Consider the following 20,569-nt stretch of genomic DNA (forward strand, 5'->3'; position numbering starts at 1 on the left):
TATTGGAATATCAGCACATTGATGTAGGAGTGTCAGGATTGTACTTTTCACTTTCCATTGAAAGATCAGGATGACTGCTGAAAGGGTTTCATACGTCCCTCTGCAAGTGAGTCATATTTACCTAGCAGTGCATTGTCCAGGCCCTACAGTGATTACAGAGATTGAACAGTCTGATGTGGATAAAAAGGCGGATTTGTCCTTGGTTAACCATAATCACACACACACACACAAACCTGTGGCAAGAAAAAAGGATACCTCAACAAGACCCAAACACATTTGACATCATCCAAAACACGCACACTTGACATGATCACAGCAAACTCGAGGGGGATAATGGGACAATAAATGAAAAAGCAGTCAAACGCTCAAATTCTCGTGAATGCCACATTACAAAGCAGATTGAAAACACATTGTCCAAAACAACAAAGCAAGTTCAGTAAACTATTTACAACTAACTAAACATCCTGAATTGTTCGTACCACAAACATTTACCAAAGCAAACACTACAACCCTCACAGCACAAAATGCCGATGTGTGCATGCCATTCTTTTTATGATGATGGATGCTTGTTGTGGTGTTCGTGAGAAATGTACTGCTCCGGCTCTGCAACACGATTAAAAAGCTGTGTTTCTCAGGGAACGTTGGCTGGGCGTGCACGCTCTTATTCCTCACTCACACAATTCCACTTGTTTTCAGCTTGCAGCTGCCCAGTTTGACCACAGGCTTCTATGTGGCTCCCAGTTAGCTGTGCTGGAGCAGCAAGGGTTAACTGAAAGTATTGTATTCCAACACATGCCTCTTGCAAATTCAACCATCAGTTCTGGAGAATTTTAGCCAGCGTTCTGTCGGTTTCACCGTTATGAATCCCAGAGGTAGTGAAAGAAAATAAAACCTTGGTCAACCCAGATTTCAGTGATGAATCACAGAGACCCAAGAGAGAAGATTTAGAGAAAAAACTGGCGAATATTTTATTCAAATCTGTTGAAATTCAGTATTTACAAAGAAACATACAGAATTAAAGATCTGCACAAGAGATCAAATATTCTGTATTGTCTGAGACTTGAATGCATCAAATATTGTATCATTTTTCTCCCTGAATGCACACGCAGACCTGAACTGAAATACAGCCGATCTCAGTGCTCAGGTGGTGTCAGACCTGAGACGTTGATGGATTTCCTGTGTCAGAGTCTCTCTGAGAGGATAAAGGGTGTGTAGAAAATGTGGCTGGAGGCATGGCTGTGCTCAAACCCCACCACCGCTCACTCACAGGTCCAGGTAAAAACTCTGCCCCAGGCATCGCCCGCCAACAGAGTAGCATGAGTCCTACACAGAAGAGAGGATGCTTAAATAATCGTTTTAAATCAGTGACGTTATGCAAATATTTTCTGCAGTAAAGCACGCAATAATACAATGTGAGTCAGAGTTGGTGAGAATTCAGTTTCCAATAAGATATATGTTCAAAAGCGTTAGATTTGAAATAAAATTAAAAAACACTTAAAAACAAAGAGTTAAATGTAGTTAAGTGTAAAGTAAGCCACGCCTCTCTTTGCTGTGGGCAGTGTTTACTGTACCTGGACATGGCCAGCGCTGTGATGGCTGGATTATTCTTGTGGCGGCGTTGTGACACAGCCTGACTGTTCAGCTCTTGACATAACACCAGATGTCTCTCCCAGCCTTTAACCTGGCATGAGTTGCTCACTGTGGAGACAACATGAAAATACATCAACCCTTATTTATTACTGAATCCCAGGGTTGGTGTCCACGCTGTCTGTAACCCTGACCCAGTGGTCGCCACAAAACATCAAAACGAGTGTTAACAGTTTATCTGTGGTCAGCAGGCTGTTAAAGGGAGAAAAATCCCTCGAATATAAAGCTTCAGTGTTACGTAAAGACTTGTCTCAATGTAATTTACCAAGCATAATACTCCTATGAGGTGACGCGAGGCTGTAACCAACGTATGCCAAATTGGATCTGGGTATTATTGCTTTCTAAATTATACAAGCACACACACGTCAGCAGAATTACTCATCAGTGTTTACTGCCTCTATGTTTAATAACTTTATAACAACATAATTCCTGCTAGCCCTAATGCTAGTGAGGGATGGGGTGAGCATTACAAGCTCTCATCTGAAAACTACGCTGTCTAGCTCTGAGATGAGCGGTTAAAAATAATCATCTCACACTTAAGGATTTATCTAATTAGATAGCGAGGGGGTTCTTTTTGAAACACAAAACACCGTTTCTTATGGTGCAGTCACATCTTACTCTCACACTTTTACTGCTGTCAGCCACTCCTATCGTCTGTGTTGTTACAAACGCAGTACCTATATGCATATCCTCTCCTTCTGCCTGTAACATTACCGTCTCTCTCTGGTCGGTCTTGCCCTGGGGACAGAGGCTCTTCTGGAGGGCCAGGTAATTGTGTTCTGGTGTACTCTGTCTTCCATATCTGTATGAGAGACACATAACGAGTAGCAAAATCAGACGTAATTCAACATAATAACAAACACACTCACATATGCACCAGCGCGCAGGAACATCCCATAACTCAAGGTAATAATAAAGTAATAATGCCATTTATGTGTGTGTGTGTGTGTGTGTTGTGTATGGGCACCCACTCCCAAGTGAAGCCCAATTTAGAGTTTGCAGGGTTGATTGCAGAGAGGTAGCATATGCTTATGTGCGGTCTCACACAGACACACACACACACACACACACACACACACACACACACACACACACACCATATGCTGTTATTAATACCTTGATGGACATCCAAGCTGTTACCTGCGAGGCTAATACCAAAGTAATGACTGCTTCATTGGAATACTGTATAAAAACAAAGCAACCTCTCCCGCTGATCTATTAGTCCTACAAAGAGCTGCCAGACAGTGACTTTAAAGGCAGACGTTCTCTCTCACACACACACAATAACTATCACATTATTACACGTATACAACAACGAACTCACTCGTATGATGCCATCTGCACAGCCAGTGACGACGACGTTCCTGGCGTCCCACTCGTGTCTCTGTGTGAAGCTGACACACAGGACGTCTGGCCGAGGCCCGCAGGAAGTGTCAGTGCAGGCCAGCAGCTGACCCTTCATGGTCCACAGGTAGAGCACAGGTCCCGCACATGATGCAATCTCGCCCTTGGACAGAGTGATACGGTATTGACGCCCATGTGTGCAAAGAGACAAAGCACAAAAAAAAAAAAAAAACACATGCAAAGAGGATATGCACATTGTCAACAGTGAGAATCCTTTCTTCCGCATGGTGTGAGCTGATTGAAGGGGAACAACATGGCAACAGTGAGCCAAAAATGGCAAAGAGCAAGAGAAAAAGAGGACAGAGTGAGAATCTGAGAGGACAGTAAGTAGAGAATTTCAAAGACGGAGATCAAGAAGACTTACAGTGAGCTCATTGATAGCCAGTGCAGAGATGCTGGTTGTGTGTCCTGCTAACTGGGTAATGTAGCTTAGCTCCTCCATATCCCATAGGATGCAGGTGAGGTCACGGGAGCCACTTACAATCACACTGTAGACCTCAGACACAGCCAGGCATGTCACTGAATCTGTGTGACCATATAACGGCTGTGAAGGAAAACTGGGTCAGTGTTTTTGAGGATGCAAATACATTCTGGCTGTTGCTGTTAAATCTCTGATGCAAACACATGTGCCGACAAACTGACCTGTCTGAGTTTCATGTGAGTGACTTTGTCCTTGTTGACCGCTACGTCCCACACACACACCACAGTGCTGGTTCCTGCAGTGACGATGGTCGTTGGGTTGGGGCAGGCGGCACATAACGTCTCCCCCCAGTCACACAAACTCTCACGCACAGCAAAGATCTAGAGATGGACATACATGGGTAGATCATTATGAGAGTGATTATGTATGCATGTATTCAATATATATGATGGCATGAGTTTATGGATATGTTTTAGGAGTATTTTTAATACTTCAATAAGATCATCTGATGAAGACTTAAAATTGTCAAGGAACTTGATGGTAGTTAAAAAACACTATTTTTGAATGTGTTATATCATCTTGATATTAATTTTACACTTTTATCTTTTATCTCATTGCTCCCCAAAGTATCTTGCAGCATCACATATAATTATAGTGTTGTAAACCCCTTAAAGGCTGTAAAAAACAGAAACCAGAGATATTGCTAAGATATCAGATACGCAGAGTGTGTAGTGCTATGAGGAGAGTGAAAGCTTGGCAGGTCATATAGATCGCCTCACTGTTTAGTTTGACTAGTGATTGTAAGAGTCAGCTCACACTGATTGGCTGACAGTGCATGCAGCTTGATCCAGACCCAGGGAGACTGAAGTTGGTCAAATTAATTTTCAATGATGTGCACACGACTGATACTGAGCACCATCTAATTAATGAAAGTGAGTTAAAGTTGTATATCATTAAAGCTTAACTTAACTAAACAAACTTGATACAAACAATGTAAAGCAGATCTACTGTATAACCAGACATGCATGCATACCTTTTCTGTGGCATTGTTTCCAAAGGCACAGCTGTTGTCAGGGAAGCCCCAGCTGAAGAAGCAGCCCAACAGAGGTGACAGAAGGAGACGGTTTCTCTCCAGGACAAGAACCTCTTTTTCCAGACACAGTATCTGACCTACTGGGCCTCTTGGCAGCTCTGCAGAAAGGTTTACAGTGTCATTGTGACTGGGGCTACAGCAGCAAGAAGTTGTGGAACAAAGTAAGAGGTGTCAGTAAAACCATATGCACCATTAAAAAAAGTTATTATTAGTCAAAAATAGAAAAAGTGACCTCATTCTGCCTTTTGTGTACCTGAATACACTCGCCTGGCCAAATAAAGGTAATAGCTCTTCAGAAACATCACATTAAAGAGTTTGGTAGCTCTGTAAACTTGTAAAGAATTTCATTAAATTGACCACAGTAGGCTGAGCAATTAAAACAGCTATTCCCAGGTTACAACAAGCTGAGGCTCTGTCCTAGGGGGACACCTGCATCCTGGACAGCACTAGCTGTGTGTGTGTGTGTGTGTGTGTGTGTGTGTGTGTGTGTGTGTGTGTGTGTGTGTGTGTGTGTATGAGTGTGAGGGACTGAGAGAGGCTGTAATTGTGCCTATAATTGACCTATTCATGCAGGAACAGGCAGAAATCATTATATCCTATTGTCAGTTCTGCTTCTAAAATCCCCGGAAAGAAGTTGCGTCTGCATTAGTCTTAGCATTCCTCCTCCTATTCATCTCTATCTGCTTATTGATCAGATCAGACACTCTAAGATTTAATATGAAATGTAATTTGCAGGAATCTCTCCCTGAGCATTCGCAGATTCATCTCCTCTCCCTCAGTGGGCCAGTAGGGATATTCAGATTATTAAGTAGGGCTCAGCGGAAGAGCCATCTCCATATTGTAGCTCTAACAGATAGCTCCTTCTCCCCTTCCATAGTGTAAATTAATCTATGGACACTCTCGCTCCGTTTCAATGATTCCCTTGAGATCTCAGCACATCTTGTATATAATAATTGACATCAAAAGGTGTGAGATAAAATAAAGGAGGAACAATACAAATGCAGATGACTCCAACTGACTGAATTTAGTTTACTCAGCAGAAAATATGATTGATTGCAATGATGATTCAGTTGTCTGGAAATATGTTGTTGATAAGGTCTTATTATGATTTAATTGTATACTTTCATGTTAAGGAATAGACATTTTGGCTCAGAGTATGCCAAGTACAGTATGAAGCTACTAGTCTGTAGCCGATTAGCTTAGCTTAGCATAAAGATTGGAAGCAGGAGAAAACACCTAGCCTGAGTCTGTCCAAAGCTTATACAATGTCCCGGCCAGTACCTCTCAAGCTCACTAATTAACATGTTATATCTCATTTGTCCGTTTTGTGCAGATATCTAAGTGTAAGAAACAGCTTTAATAGTGGTCATAGCCTTTTTTTTTAGCTTTGGGTTGAGCTAGGCTAACTGTGTGTTTCCTTGCTTCAAGTCTTTGCACTAAGATCAGCTAATTCATGTTTGGCAAAAAAGCCTATTCCCCCAAAGGTTGAACAATTCCTTTAAGATTGAGAAAACTTATTTGCAGCCTGAGCTCCCCTTTAATTATCTAGCTGTACCTCTGAATGGCTGTGCGGTGGTCTTCAGTTTGTCCAGTTTGAAGAAAAATGGAGTTGGATGGGGTGGTGATGATCCCTCTTTCTTTGAGCCACTGCGAGGTGGATGTGGCTTGGTGAAGAGCTATTTGAAAGAGATGGATGAGTAACAAAGAAGGATTACTTTTAAAACAGGCATCTTCATGCAGGTAATGTAGACCACGTTCCCCACTCAGCTTACTCTTTTTTACCTGTTTGGGAACCTGGCCGAAGTTGTTGACATATCCCAAGATTGTGCTCTTGATGACAGGGTCCTTAGCATACTGCCGGCCTCTCTGAGCATAGAAGTAAGGGTGAAATGTGTTCACACTTTCAACAGCAGCAGGGCCTTGTTGCCGGTACCCGAAAATCAGGTCGATCCACAGGTGGAGGTGGGAGCTCACGTAGTCACTTTCCAAAGCCTAAGGGAAACAGTGCAGGAGATTGCTGCACAAACTGAGACCGCCAAGTAAAGTAATATTACAAAACTAGTAAAACAGCCTTAAAATAGAGCGGTGTGCAGTGCTCATTGTTATTACAGTGAGACCAATACCATCAGTCAAACTGTTAATATGACAGTTCAGAAACAGAAGAAACTTCTATAAGGATGCACAACCAATCAACTTATTCAGGTACTGTATGATTTCTTCCCAAAGCCAATTTAGAGGTCTCGAGCAGCAGGAAGCTATGCAGCTGTAGTATGAGCATATCTTCATGTTTGAATTAAAGAATGATTTGGGTAGAATTAGCCAGAGATTGGTTTTGAAGAGTTAATAAGGAAAAGTGGACATTATGACCAGCATGTGTATCCTTGCACGCAATCTTAATAAACCTATCCTGGAATATCAGAAAACTGAAGAAAAAAAACACCATCATAACAAGGATATATTGTCCTGAGTTAATTTGTCTATGGTAGAAAAAAACAATTTTCTAAAGTCACTAATTTTATGAGAATGGTAGGCAATATGAGTAGTTCAGTAGATTACAGAGTGATAACCATCTTAGATGCCCCAGGAATAGAAAAAGGGAGGGTCACACTGAGGAAATCAGACAAACAGACAGAAGAAGAACAGAGATATACAATAACCCCACACAGGGAGAGAGAAGAAAGAGTTGAGAAAAGAGAGAGAATATTCATCCCATAAACAGCTGGCAGAAATAATGACATGATGAAAAACAGAGTCTTGTGCATGCCCTGAATAGTGTTAAATAGGCTTGTTGTCCTGCAATGTCTGTCATCTAAACTTCAGATACATGCCTTTTCATGCATTTTCTCGATAAGAAAAACAACTGGCCATTGAAAACAGTCAGCACTAAAAGAAAGAACCAAACTCAATGAGACAAAATGGCTTTTAGAGAGTCTAACGAATAAGACAGTGGCTGCTGTGAATAAGGTCTGTCTCTTATACTCTGGTAGAAAGAAAGCAGACAAACAGACTGACTGCAACCAACACTATTACAGTGCGACTATTATTGTAGATGTTTGTTTTAGACAGTAAAAGAGTGCATCCTCTGTGTACATACATCAGCTAGTATTGGCAAACATTATTAAGTCTTATGGGAAAAGTCTATGTAACAGGCTAGACTGGCCAATCGAAACGGACAGGCCTGGTGAGGCAGGCGGGTGGTGGGTCACTGACCTCTCGATGGATTCTAATGAACTCCTGGGGGTCATCTTTCGCCCATGGAGGCAGCTCCACATCTCCCAGAGTGGTACCATCCTCCATACAGCCTATAGAGATATAGATATACAATACATACAATACATCCAACATACTGGGTCACATCACATCACTGTGTCAACCTCTAAAGGAGTTTAAAGATACCTTGTGGAGTTTTTGTCACTGGCGGCACTATGGTGCAATGTTTTGATGAGCACTTCCACGTTTTGATTGCGTGTCGTTTGTGTGCTCAACTAGCACACACACGAGGACGCGCATGTACGTAGCACCTGCATAATGCGATCGTGCCGACAGATACACACGATGCCACTGTTCGACAGTTGCCAGTGGTAACATGGCGAAAGCAACAAGCAGGGAAGACTGCTAGCTGAAGTAAACATTGCAGGTACACAATTTTTTTTTTTTTTTTCCACAATCGAACTTAAATTTTTTAGGGAGGAAGGAAATGAATTTCACACTTGTAAGGTTCAGCGATAAACATAATGTGTTTTGGTAATTTGGAAAAGCACTGAATGTAAAAATATTTATGTCTGTTTCAAGAAGACTCAATGGGGTACCTTTAAAAGCTGAAGATCAAAACCAAAATAAACTGATTGTGCTAACAAGTATTAGCTGTGTAGCCAGAGACTAATACTGCTTATTTCTCTGCGCCACACACCTCTACTGTTGTCCAAAACAGAAAAAAAAAACAATCAAACATCAGTGAGCCACACTGTGTGACATGTTCCTTCATTACTATGGACATGGGCACTGTAGTTTTTATGATTTATTGTTACTATTTCCCAAATACACCATCCTGCATTTGTACTTACTCACTAGACCTCCTAATGTGTCTAAAAACTATAGTGCCCATTTGTGTCAAGAAATAACTCTTTTTAAAAATATATATATATTTGTGAGGCTTCAAAGATTTACGTCTTCTACAAAAACAAATGGGCTTGGGGCTGAGAGCCACAGACGGAGACAAAGACGGAAAGTATTGAGAATCAGAGTAATGCAATTTTGGTTTGGGTCTTTATATGAGATTTGTTGATCATAACAAAAATGACTAATGCAAGCCCAGTTCTTGGAGTGCATAACTAAGAAAGGTGCTTGTACAAGACAAATATCTTAATCATTCATTTAGAAACAAAGACAATCATTTTTGTTCCTGACCCAGCTGGATGTGGTTGGAGTTGAGCAGGAAGTCAGGCAGGTAGAAGAATTCTGGGATCAGCTCTCTGACGTCCCCCATGTTGTCTCTGGAGGATGACTCCCACTCCTTCTTTACACTGTAAAACATCCTCTCCGGGATATCAAGCCCTCCCTGTGGGGAGACGAGGCACAACACTGTCAGACCCCCGGCGCACTGCTGAACCAAACTTTGCAACAGGCATATTAATAAAGCAGTCTGCCTGATTCAGTGTAGTGAACCATATTTTATATTCTTCATTGTATTATGTAAGCAGGAAATATTTTCTACTATTTGAAGGAAGCTTTTCATCTTTCAGCAAAATTCCATAATCTATGATGGAAATCTCATGAGGGAGAATGTAATTTAGAGTAAAACAATTACCTCAATGAATGAAAATAGCATATATACTGGTAAACTCGGTTAGAGATGTAAATCCAGTTATGGATATTACTACACACCCGTTATGTGCTTCAGACTACAAAAAGGCACTGTAATTCACCAGACTAACATCTTTATTGCTTTATTCTGACTATCAAATATGCATGTCTTTTCATTATAATCAATTGGATGCTGGATTGTAATTTGGTAACATCTGTGACTATTTGCAATGGCTTCTTTTAGATGCTCTCCATAATTATTTGCATATATATTGAAAACTCCCTATAATCTGCTTCCATACCAAAAACAGCATTGATACAGGGCCTGGAATGCTGAAAATAGCTCATATTACAGTCAAATTATTTAGTAAAAACATGTTTGAAAATAAAAAATGACAAATGGGCATCTGGAGCACTGAGTTTGCAGAAGGGTCTGTGGATTAGTGGAAACAGGCTGATACACAATAAACTGAGCTTTCTTCCATTTCTCCAGAACATTTAGAAAGAAACATGCAGTGATCAGCAGTCATTACAATCAGAATTTTACCTACATTATACCTTTATAAGACCTAGGCTGTGGACACTGAGCCACAGATTTTTTATTTAGTACCAGTTCATCGATTTTAAGGACATAAAAATGACCAGCCATGTTTTGGAAGTCTAGTTGTATTGCAGGGCACTTCCTGGTGGCCAAGGTCTCACCTGCAGTGCCTGGAAGGTGTGGGAAAATGGCTCCATCCTGACAAGGAAGGAGGCTACGATGATGGCTGAGGAGTAGTGGGTACAGTAGTGGCACCGTGCTGACAAATGTCCTACAGAGTCAAAATCCGTTGAATAAAAAGTACAGTGAAAAGCAAATAAAAAGGAGAATGAAAAGTAAGGAGCTGAATACATACCTTCCTCCTCAATGTTCTCTACTTCTTCATATCTCTGCACGAACATCTGTCTCCTTTTCTCTGTCTGAGCACCCATTGGCTTAGACAGGTCACGGAAAGTTGCAGGATTCGACAGATTGAGGGTCTATCAAGAAAATAAATAAATTAAACCCATAATATTTTCATTACGGTAGTCCCCTACAATATTCATTTTCAAGACAAAGAGGTCTCTGTGTGTGATCTTGCCTCTGACTGGTAGTCAGCTAGGACCCAGGGGAAGACTGGATACTGCATCAGGTCATTGTATGTCCTCCCAGCAATGGTGTTCAGATGCATCAAGTACTCAAAGTTGCTTATTTCCCCTCTCTGGAGGACAGACCACGGTAATATGAAGCCACATTACAAAACACAGGAAAACAGTTATAAGCACAAGTGGAACTGGGTTTCTATTAATGTCATATCTACTCAACATTTTAGAAGTCTCAACTAATGTAAAAAGAGTAAGTAATCAGTGTGGAAAGTAACTAAGCACATTTACTCAAGTACTGCACTTATGTACAGTTTTGAGGTACTTGTACATTACTTGAGTAATCCCATTTCATGCAGTTTTTTACTTCAAGTCCACCAAGTTTCAGAGGTAAACATTATAGCTTTTAGTACACCTCATTTATTTGACAGCTTTTGTTACTACTTATTTTACAGATTAAGATAATTAAAAAAAAATATTATTAACAAATAAAATATATAATCACCAGCAGTATATAAAGTAGTTAAAATTAGCTCCAGCTGTAACATTAAGCTGATACGTACATTAATGACTGATTATAATATAATAAAGATAACAATAATTATTCAGAATGGGTCATTCTGCATAATGAGTACTTTTACTTTCGGCACTTTAAGTATATTTTGATCCTAATACTTTTGTACTTTTATTCTTTAATTTTGAATGCAGGACTTTTATTGTAACGTTGTTTAAGTAAGTGTGTCTACACTGTGGTATTACTACTTTCACTAAACAAGTACTTATAATCTGTACGTACAAGCAAGTCAAAAACAACTCAACAAAACAAAATGATGCAGCGCCGTGTTTATTGCATTACCTGCCATTTAACAAGGGCTGCCTTTTCAACCACAGGAGTCTTCCTAAAGCACAATAAAAAACAAATACCTTGAATTAGCATCACAGGCTGATCACTGAGCAGTGTCAGCTAACACAAAGTTTTTTTTGGTTGCTCTGTTGCTTGGCAACCAGTGTTGAAATGTAACACAGCAGAAGCAGCAGTGTGGCGGTGAGTGAGGGGAACAGAAATTGTGTGCAGACGGCTGTATGAGCAGCTATGGGACTGAGGTGAGCTAGAGCCAGTAGCATAGATTGAGTAGAGATGTGGAGTATGAAGCACATGGTGCCATCTGTAGGTTGTGGGAAAATATACTTCAGGTAACACTGTTACTTGTCCGACAATTTATCATCAGCAAAATGAGCTATTTAAACGAGGAAGTCATGTTTTTCCTCGTGCAGTGAGTTATTAACTGACAGGCAGAGGTTAATGATTACTGGTCAAACAGGAACTTTTTTTCACATTTCTGTCACAGAAATGAAAAAGATTTCCTGCTTCACAGCTCAGACAGTTTCTTCTCCAGCTGTTTTTTTCATTTATTAGGTGTGTGTTTAAAGAGTGCTGTAAGGTGATCGTGTAACAAGACCTACCTCAGATAGAGGCACACGCTTGTAAAGTTGCTCTTTAGCAAACTGTTCAGTGAAAATACCTTGTTTCGGTTAATCTACCAGCATGTGTGTTAGGCTAAACAAAACATCATACTAAACGACAATGTTGCTGAACATTTCATCAGTATTTCACTCATGGAACACCTATCTAAACTTGTTTAATCTAAATTAGAAAAGCATTAAACTGCTCCTGAAATCTCTTTTCCCTCTGTGGCTAGTAACATGGCAATAAAGTCCTGGCGCCAAGCACCCCAGTTGCTAAGTAACGCTATTAAACAAGAGGAACCTTGACTTTCCCTGCTTGGTGAGGGAGGCTAGAGAAATGTTGACATACACAAACCGTGGATTTCCTTTTGACTCACCGCTACATTTTGTGAGATACGACTACCTGGTGTTGCTGCTGCTTGCTGCTGTGCTACAGCATTATGACATTATGACTACAATTAACGAGCTTTGTTTTTTTTTTTTTGGTGCATAGGCTTTGAGCTGGATGGCTGGTTGGCCAGCTAAAGCTGTTGGTATTTTTCTAAAACTGAAGGCAATCTCATCACTTGATTAACGTCAACTCAGAGAAAAACAAGATAAAAAATGGTGAGTACATATTCTCATTTCTGAAAATGCAGATAAACATTTTAAACAAAAGTACAGTACGGTACTAAGTATGAAGGCATAAGGAAGCATACAGTAAATGGGTTTAGAGAGTGAGGGGCTACTTGAAGTCTATCCAATTTTTAACACAAATAACTTCTCTCATCCAATAACTCCTGACCAAATTATTTTGTAAAACTACACTAAATCAATCATTGCATTTGGCCCAGTATGTGTTATCTAATTGCAGGCAATAATTTCATGCAATAGTTTTCTATAGGAGGTTATAATAGGAACAAGCACCAGTGGATAACCTCTCTCATCCTGAGGATGATGAATGAGGCGAGAGAGGGCCTTGGGGTGTAACACAGACACAAAACAGACACACACCTTGCTCTTTTAGACAGGGAGGAGAGAAGAGCGAAGCCCTCATCACACTCCCAACACTCCCTAACTATCATTTATCAAAGTCTTGATTTGACTCTTTGTGCACATGGACTGTAGTACAGTACATCCATGTCTGTCAATGCACTTGCATGTGGATGTCCCACACACACACACACACACACACACACACACACACACACACACACACACACACACACACACACACACACACACACACGCACGCACACACTCCTTGCCTGAAAAGAGCCAAACAGCTCAATCAGTTGAATGGTGAGGGAGCATCAGCACTCATTTGTTTTTGCTGTATTACCCAGTGTCGCCTCTCTCCTATTGTTCCCCAGCATTAGCCTTAATTAGAGAGTCGTGCTCTTAAATACCCCCATGGGCAACACTGGGTGAGCATGCACTTATGCAGACATAACAGTACTGTGACACACACACACACACACACACACGCACGCACGCACACACACACACACACACACACACACACATGCACGAACACACACACACACACTAAAGCTCTCATACCTCAGAGAGCATGCTTTCCCGACTGCCCCGGGCCATACATAAGCCCTTGTATCTGAATAAATCACATCAGCCTTACACACACATACTTACACGTAAACATACACACAACACATTTATTTGCTATAGTAGTGTGTGGTGTTGTAGATTAGATAAATTATTATAAATCAGCCTCTTGGGGGCAACTATCACAAAAGTGAGGCTGAGCTGAAATTTGAAGCTGAGTGTTCAGTAATTCTCTGTGTGTTGCAGTACCATGCCCAAAGGGAAGGGAGCCAAAGGGACAAAGGTGAGCCTCAAGACTGCAAAAAAGGCAATACGGATGACCCCAGATGGACAGCGCAGACTAACCCTTAGCAACATGGGTATAACCATCTTCCCAAGGTGTCTCCTCAAACTGACCAACGTGGACGAGCTGGACCTCAGCCGTAATCTGATCCAGAAACTCCCAGATAACATCGGGAACTTCTTGTCACTCAGATGGCTGGATCTACATAGCAACAAACTGGAGTCTGTACCTGAGTCCATTGGCACCCTGGTGGGACTGACCCACCTCAACCTCTCTAACAACCGTCTAACCTCTGCAGGATTACCCTCCACATTGGGTTCTCTCAGAAACCTGAAGAGTCTCAATCTAGGGATGAACCTGCTGGACACCCTGCCTCCTACAATTGTGGCTCGAGACAGTCTCCAAGAGTTAGGCCTGTTTGATAACCTCTTCATCAAGCTACCAGAGTTTGTGACAGTCCAACGCAACCTCACAAAGCTGAACATGAAACGAAACCCTTTATCATATGCTCAGGGGAGTGGTGAGAGGGCGATGAAAGAAAAAACAGAACCAGAGAAAGATGTGTACCTGGTCCATGAGAGTAACCTGTGTAGGACATGCCTTAAGAGATGTAAAGAGCAGAGGGAAAGGCTTACAAGAGGAGGAGGAGGAAGAGAAGGTGATGTGTTTGAGGACAGAAGGATAAGGACTTATCCAGGACTGATGGTGGCAAACTCAGTCGCTGCAGTCAATCAAGATGTGTGGAGAATAAGAAACGTGGAACACAAGCCAATCAAACGCTGCTGATGTAATAGTTGCATTTTTGTATGTTCCACTTACCTGGCATTAGCAATGACCTCAGAAACCCCTCTGCCTTTTAATGCTGACACAACCGTGCACAACCTGCAGAAAAAATAAAGAGGCAAGAATAAGGATCAGCATCACAATGCTGAAAATGACACCTTTCCTAACATGTAAATGTGGTACCTTTTATATGCAGAGACATGGTCTTTATTCAGGAATACCAGGAAGGCGGAATGTCCATTTTTCATGAAGACCTCGATAGCATTATCCTGATAATAACAGAGAGGTACAGTAGCTCTTTGGTTAGTGTCAAGTAGATTTTTTTGCAGATATCTTTTTTTTTATCTGTATCATCTTTAAACCTAGACTTAAAATGCATCTTGATTGATTCTGTAACATGTATAAACATCTTATGTAAAACAACTGCAAGAGCAAATAAAATGCACAACAAATCTAATTTATTGAAATACAAACTTAAATATCTCATGAGAATGTACTCCAACTAAATCCTGTGTAGACAAAATGCATATAAGATGCATATTAATTCACGGAATCTGGGTTAGGGTTGGCATTTGCATGTCTGACCTCTAAAAGAAAACGCATGAAGCGGGCCTCCTTGATGTCCTCATAGAGCCAGCGTCTGCACCTGGCTGATGGCAGCTCTTTACCCAGCATGGTGTAAATAAAGGAATCCCTCACACTGGCACAGGGAGAAAGGGAAAAAGAGGATGATAGATGACTGACTGACACAACTGAGAAGCTAATGCATGCTATTACATGTTTTTGCTGTAACCGCCGACAACTGAACGGCACACACAGCTGTACCTGCTGGGGTGGTGTTTCCTGCAACAAACATCTCCTGCGGGACTGAGAGTGAATCCCTCACATAAGAGCAGGCTCTCCTTCCCAAACAGCAGCACCCCCTCTGTCACTCTGAGGCCGCTCACCATCACTACACACATCTTAGCCTTTACCTACAAAGAGAGAGGACAGAGGAGGGAGGTACATTACACCCCATGTGACAGGCACAATACACATAAGCACATTTCTCTCCCGGGACATGACATGGCAGCAACGAAGGCACTTCAGGCTTTACTTGATTGATCATTTTAATCACATATTTTAATCATTATTAAAAAGGCACAGTTGAACACTTCATTATTAGTGCTGATTGATGGGGAGGAGAAGGACCAGCCCCTTTTTCAGCTGTGCGACTCATCCTGCGCCAAAGTGGACCCACATGCTGCTTTCAGCGCTGGCTGTAGCTAACGCTAACTGCATTGTGATAATGTGCGGTTAATTCTATTGTCTCCCCTCATTTCACAGTGAGTGTGTGCACCTGGCTGTCTCTCTGTGTTGGCCCCTCTGCAGGCCCTCTGGGACACAGCACCCAAAAACCATATGGGGCCCCAACTTACCCGCAGGCCACTCACAATTTATACTAATCAAATCAGACTCCCTACCCCCAGACATAGAGTCACACACTTGGTGGAGGAGGAGGCCCTGCCTGGCCATTATTAGGAGAATTAATCACTGCCACACACACACAATAGGAAACCTGCTAAGTGATCAAAACCTCTTGTCTAAATGCACACATAGAGATACGCTATGATGGATAATATCACTTGTCATGTGGAAGTACTGAAGAGGAGACAAGGTGAGTGAGTTTCAGCTACACTGCACAGAAATGTTACGCTGAGCTATATCATGGTCAGATTTAATGGTTGTTTCCATCAGCGAACACAAACTGGCATCAGGCCTACTGCGCGTAACAATGACTAGATTTCAGAATAAAAAAAATGAGTTAAATTTATTGTTATCAAAGATTAAATACATAACAATAAACTTGTTTCCTTATCTCCTGTCTGTGCTCTGGACAGATATGCGTTATCAGTCTGTGGGTGATTTAGCTGATGATGGGAAGAAGGAGAGAAAAGGAGGACTTTTATTGACTGAGAGCCTAATGTCAGACCATTGATTTCTCCCCACACACATTACTGTCATAATCACACTATTGGCGCTGGCAAGCTAATTATGAGTGGGTCTCCCTTTGTGTGTTACTGTGTGTGTGTGTGTGTGTGTGTGTGTGTGTTAGTCCTTCTCTGTGTGTGCATTTTTCAGAGCTAATGACTGTGTTCAATTGACAGGAAGCTCAGCAGGACTCACACACTGAACCACTGCAAGACAACAGGACACACTTGCACACATCACACACTTACTAAGCGGATGTAAGACAGCTTGCATCACCTCCTACTGTTTTTATTAATACTTCTGTCAGAAACATTAAAAGCCGCGGCTGGTTGCCGGAGCGATGAGAGTCCCTGTCAACATGTGCTTTGGTTTCTAACTCGCTGGAAGAATGAGAAGAGCTGAGCTGGGCCTCGACATTAAAACATTACACTAATGAGGAAAGATGAAATTCTGATAGCAGCACTGGGCTATTGGAATCCCTTAGTCTACATCAGATAATTATGATTGTGAATATTAGCAGAGTGTGAAGGAGTTGCGCTTGTGTTTAGGCATGTTGTTTTTAGCCCAGCATACCAACATCCTCCCTACCCCCTGTGCTACAGTACCTCCGCTCCAGGGTGCAGCTCCTGTAGGATGATGCGTATGTCGGGGCAATCTTGTGCGTGGGAGCAGGGTTCGTGGGTTAAGGGGTCGGGTGGACCCTCTGTGACGGCAGGTGTCTCATTCAGAACAGGGAAGAAGGTCAGACGGTCACAATCCAGTCCTCCCTCCTCTTCATCCTCTTTAGCCTCTGCTGCAACTTCACACAGGATCTTGGGCTCTGTTACATAGGAGGCAATTTTTGCCCTGAGCTTATATCTTACAATCACATTCTGGGAAAAGTCCATTTTAAAAATTCAACAGGCAACAATTTCTTTTACCTGTGTCACCTTCTGTTCTAATTTTGTTCTCCTCGGACATGTCCGTCCTTAAACCCAGACAAAGTGTTCCTTGCACCTGTTGTAGCAACATATGGCGCTGTTAAAGGTTAGACTGCATACTAGCTGAAGACTAAATAGCACCCTGCTTCTCAGATTCAGCTCTAAACTGAAAGGCATTACCCGTTTGGATCGTTTCAGAGTCCTTCTGCGGATTCGTGATCTGGTCCGGTTGGGTCCTTCGGCAGCATCTTGCACCCAGTCTCGGCTCAGCAGCACCCCTGGGCCAGGGCCGAACACAGCTCTCTCTCTCAGCAGCTCAGCTTCCACATGCAGCCAGTTTGAGCTCACTCGCTCCCATTCAGTGGCTTGTAACTGGAGCACAGAAAAAGACCCGGGATAGAGGAAATACATGAGACAGACATAAAGATTACTACAGGTGCAATTTTTAATTACATCTTTTTCAGTATGACCGTGGTAACATTTGTGTCATACCTGCAAGTGGCTTGTCCTCATGTTCTCAAACATGCTGTGGCCTCTCTGTCGATGTGACTCCATGTAAGACAGAAACTCCTGTAAAGTAACGAGAGTAACCTGATGGGTGCAAATGAAAAGAGCGGGCAGCACAATCGCTCTTCCTCTAGCTCATATTATACAGACACATCACACATCATGTTCACAGAGATTGTATATTCATAATGGTATTGTTGTTTGCTCATGCAATTACAATGCATTCATACAATTATATCTGTTCTAAATTGCATTCACTGGGCAAAATAAGCTAGTGGCTACAGTCTTACAATAACCCTGTCTGGAAATGTAATCATTTGTTGGTGTGATCTAATTAACATAAACATTAATATCACTGAGCCACGCCACAGTCAAGGGCAACCTAAGTGTGTATGCACCTTTATTGTGTGCGAGTGAGTGCGTATGTGCCAATTAAAAGAGAAAGGAAAATAAAAAATGGAAAAACCCAAAACAGAGCCGTATTGACACTGCAGGATGCTCATGTTCAGCAGACACACTGGGATCATATTCTGACTGTTAACTGCTTCATTAAGCCCATCATCACAGCAGTGCTCGCTGAGAGACTAGTGAAACAACATGTGTCCATCCTCACAGCTGACCCAGGAAAGCCATTTAATTGACTGAATGAACATGCAGTAACTCTTTATATCGAGTCTTATTTACAGATGCTAATTCTGTGTTTTGTGGTATAACCCCACGAATGCAATAACTGATTCCAAGTACAATAAAAAAACAGCTACCTCTGAAATACAAGAGATGCAAACACTGAACATGATTTCAGAATAAATCCATGCGTAAAAGTTGACAACAAACTTTGACAAGCCCTCTGGAGAATGAAAACTGTTTCTCTAAAATGACTGACTGCCTATCCAAATGAGAAGTTGTGCAGAGAAAGAAATAAAGGAGTAATTTGAGGGGAGATTATAGAAATATTACAGACAAAAAAGAGAGTAATAATGAAGTTTGCAAACTAGAGCCGTGTTGTGACAGATAAACAGCAAGTCGGCGTCATCATCTCCTAATTTCATTCCTTCATTTGGACAAACATAAGTAATATATAGCATTAATTACCCTATTTAGCAGATAGGAACCTCATTGGCTTTTTAAATGCTGCATTAAATACATAACTCATCTCTTCCCTCTGCAATTAACATCAGAACATCACACTCATTTCCATTTTAATGACTTCCCAACAATACGCCACCTTTGATGATAAGGCAACATAATGTCAACTTCATTCTGGGATGGCAGTGAATGTGTAATGAACTTAACGTGATCATTAGTGCTGTTAATTATCTTTCTAATATGAGGACACAGATATGATTATGGAAACTGCATTCGCTGATGAAATAAATCTCTAGAAGGATTGCACTGAAGCTTGACTGAGGACACAGTCTGCCTATCAGTCTCAGTATTCTCATTCATTACCTACAGTGGGCTTTAAAACTCTTTTTTTGTTCAATAAACATAGATATGTGAGACTCAGAAACTATGCTCAGTGCTCTGCAGAAATGCATTACTATGGATCCAGTGACTGAAAAGAGACTCCCCACAAGTCCATGACTTGCCAACCAAAGGTCGTAAGTTGATGATCCAGAAATTAATTAATGACTCACTTGTTTCTTCATGAGGATGAATGGAAAATGAGCAGACTGGCTGACCACTACTGCTCATTTGAATATCTGTTTTATGAACACTCGCTGCATGCTGCAAGACTCGGAGCAAAGTGGTGCAACACGCAGCAGAGAGGGAGAAAGCAAACGTCCCTCCCTCGTCTTCTCTGCCTCTCAGATGGAAAAACAATTCATCACCCTCTCTGATAGCCTGTCAAAGACTGATATGATAAAGAATAACATCAAATGAATAATGTTTTCATCAGATTGGTACCACTATAATTGCCAACCCGATTTCTGTCGGCGAGAGACCCGCACAAACAAGAACACACACACACTTTGTGGGGGTGAGACAGACACACAGACGCGGTAATTTCATGCCTGTGTGCCTGAGTAATATGTCCCCGCTCCCTGCTCCAGATGGCTCGACGTCTTAAGCGTTGTGGGGGAACTAATGATGTGGGCCACGTGTTTCGGGGGGAAAAACAACAATAAATGCGTCTTTAACCTTCAGCAGCAAACAGTGTGTTGTAGTGAGTGTTCCCATGGATAAGCCTAACAGATATCAATTACTATGCCCACTCAGGGGCAATCAGCTGTGATAATCCAAATCCATTTAAAGAAATAATCAAACACCCCCACAGGGCTGGACGGCCCACAGCACAAACACAGCAGTGACTTTGGGATGTGTGTTTGGGCGCAGCACTCTGGGATGCAGGGGCACCTGGGAAAAGGTAACAACCCCACACTCCTCCAAGGGGACAAAGTCACAAACATACACATCTTTTGGTCATGTCCTGTGCAAAAGAATCAAACATGGAGGAAATCTGAATGTGTACTTACCTCTACTGTTACAGACTCTTTGCCAAGTCTGCCCAAAGCTGAGCGAACAGCACTGCTGATCATATCAAACTTCTTCTGAGAGCTGCTGGCTGCTACCTTCTTCTGAGACTCTGAGAACATATCAAA

At 41.8% G+C, this 20,569-nt stretch overlaps 1 protein-coding gene across 3 annotated transcripts in view; it reads right to left on the reverse strand.

The window, feature by feature from the left end:
* Nucleotides 1-20,569, reverse strand: part of wdfy4 (WDFY family member 4) — a 39,872-nt gene continuing 19,303 nt past the window's right edge. For all 3 annotated transcript variants that reach the window (XM_041947141.1, XM_041947142.1, XM_041947139.1), the window contains exons 41-64: nt 20,444-20,553; nt 17,952-18,029; nt 17,640-17,831; nt 17,460-17,535; nt 17,145-17,359; nt 15,394-15,542; nt 15,154-15,268; nt 14,752-14,837; nt 14,605-14,667; nt 11,347-11,389; nt 10,490-10,609; nt 10,265-10,388; nt 10,071-10,180; nt 8,973-9,123; nt 7,776-7,867; nt 6,348-6,557; nt 6,121-6,241; nt 4,506-4,663; nt 3,694-3,852; nt 3,416-3,595; nt 2,972-3,154; nt 2,362-2,449; nt 1,572-1,698; nt 1-1,323 (exon numbers count right to left, since the gene is read on the reverse strand). In XM_041947141.1, coding sequence (XP_041803075.1) covers nt 1,260-1,323; nt 1,572-1,698; nt 2,362-2,449; nt 2,972-3,154; nt 3,416-3,595; nt 3,694-3,852; nt 4,506-4,663; nt 6,121-6,241; nt 6,348-6,557; nt 7,776-7,867; nt 8,973-9,123; nt 10,071-10,180; nt 10,265-10,388; nt 10,490-10,609; nt 11,347-11,389; nt 14,605-14,667; nt 14,752-14,837; nt 15,154-15,268; nt 15,394-15,542; nt 17,145-17,359; nt 17,460-17,535; nt 17,640-17,831; nt 17,952-18,029; nt 20,444-20,553 — 3,014 coding nt within the window. In that variant the 3' untranslated portion in view covers nt 1-1,259. The remainder of the gene's footprint in view (nt 1,324-1,571; nt 1,699-2,361; nt 2,450-2,971; nt 3,155-3,415; nt 3,596-3,693; nt 3,853-4,505; nt 4,664-6,120; nt 6,242-6,347; nt 6,558-7,775; nt 7,868-8,972; nt 9,124-10,070; nt 10,181-10,264; nt 10,389-10,489; nt 10,610-11,346; nt 11,390-14,604; nt 14,668-14,751; nt 14,838-15,153; nt 15,269-15,393; nt 15,543-17,144; nt 17,360-17,459; nt 17,536-17,639; nt 17,832-17,951; nt 18,030-20,443; nt 20,554-20,569) is intronic.

The sequence above is a fragment of the Chelmon rostratus genome, chromosome 11 (genome assembly GCF_017976325.1).
Source record: "Chelmon rostratus isolate fCheRos1 chromosome 11, fCheRos1.pri, whole genome shotgun sequence".
Taxonomy (NCBI): domain Eukaryota; kingdom Metazoa; phylum Chordata; class Actinopteri; order Chaetodontiformes; family Chaetodontidae; genus Chelmon; species Chelmon rostratus.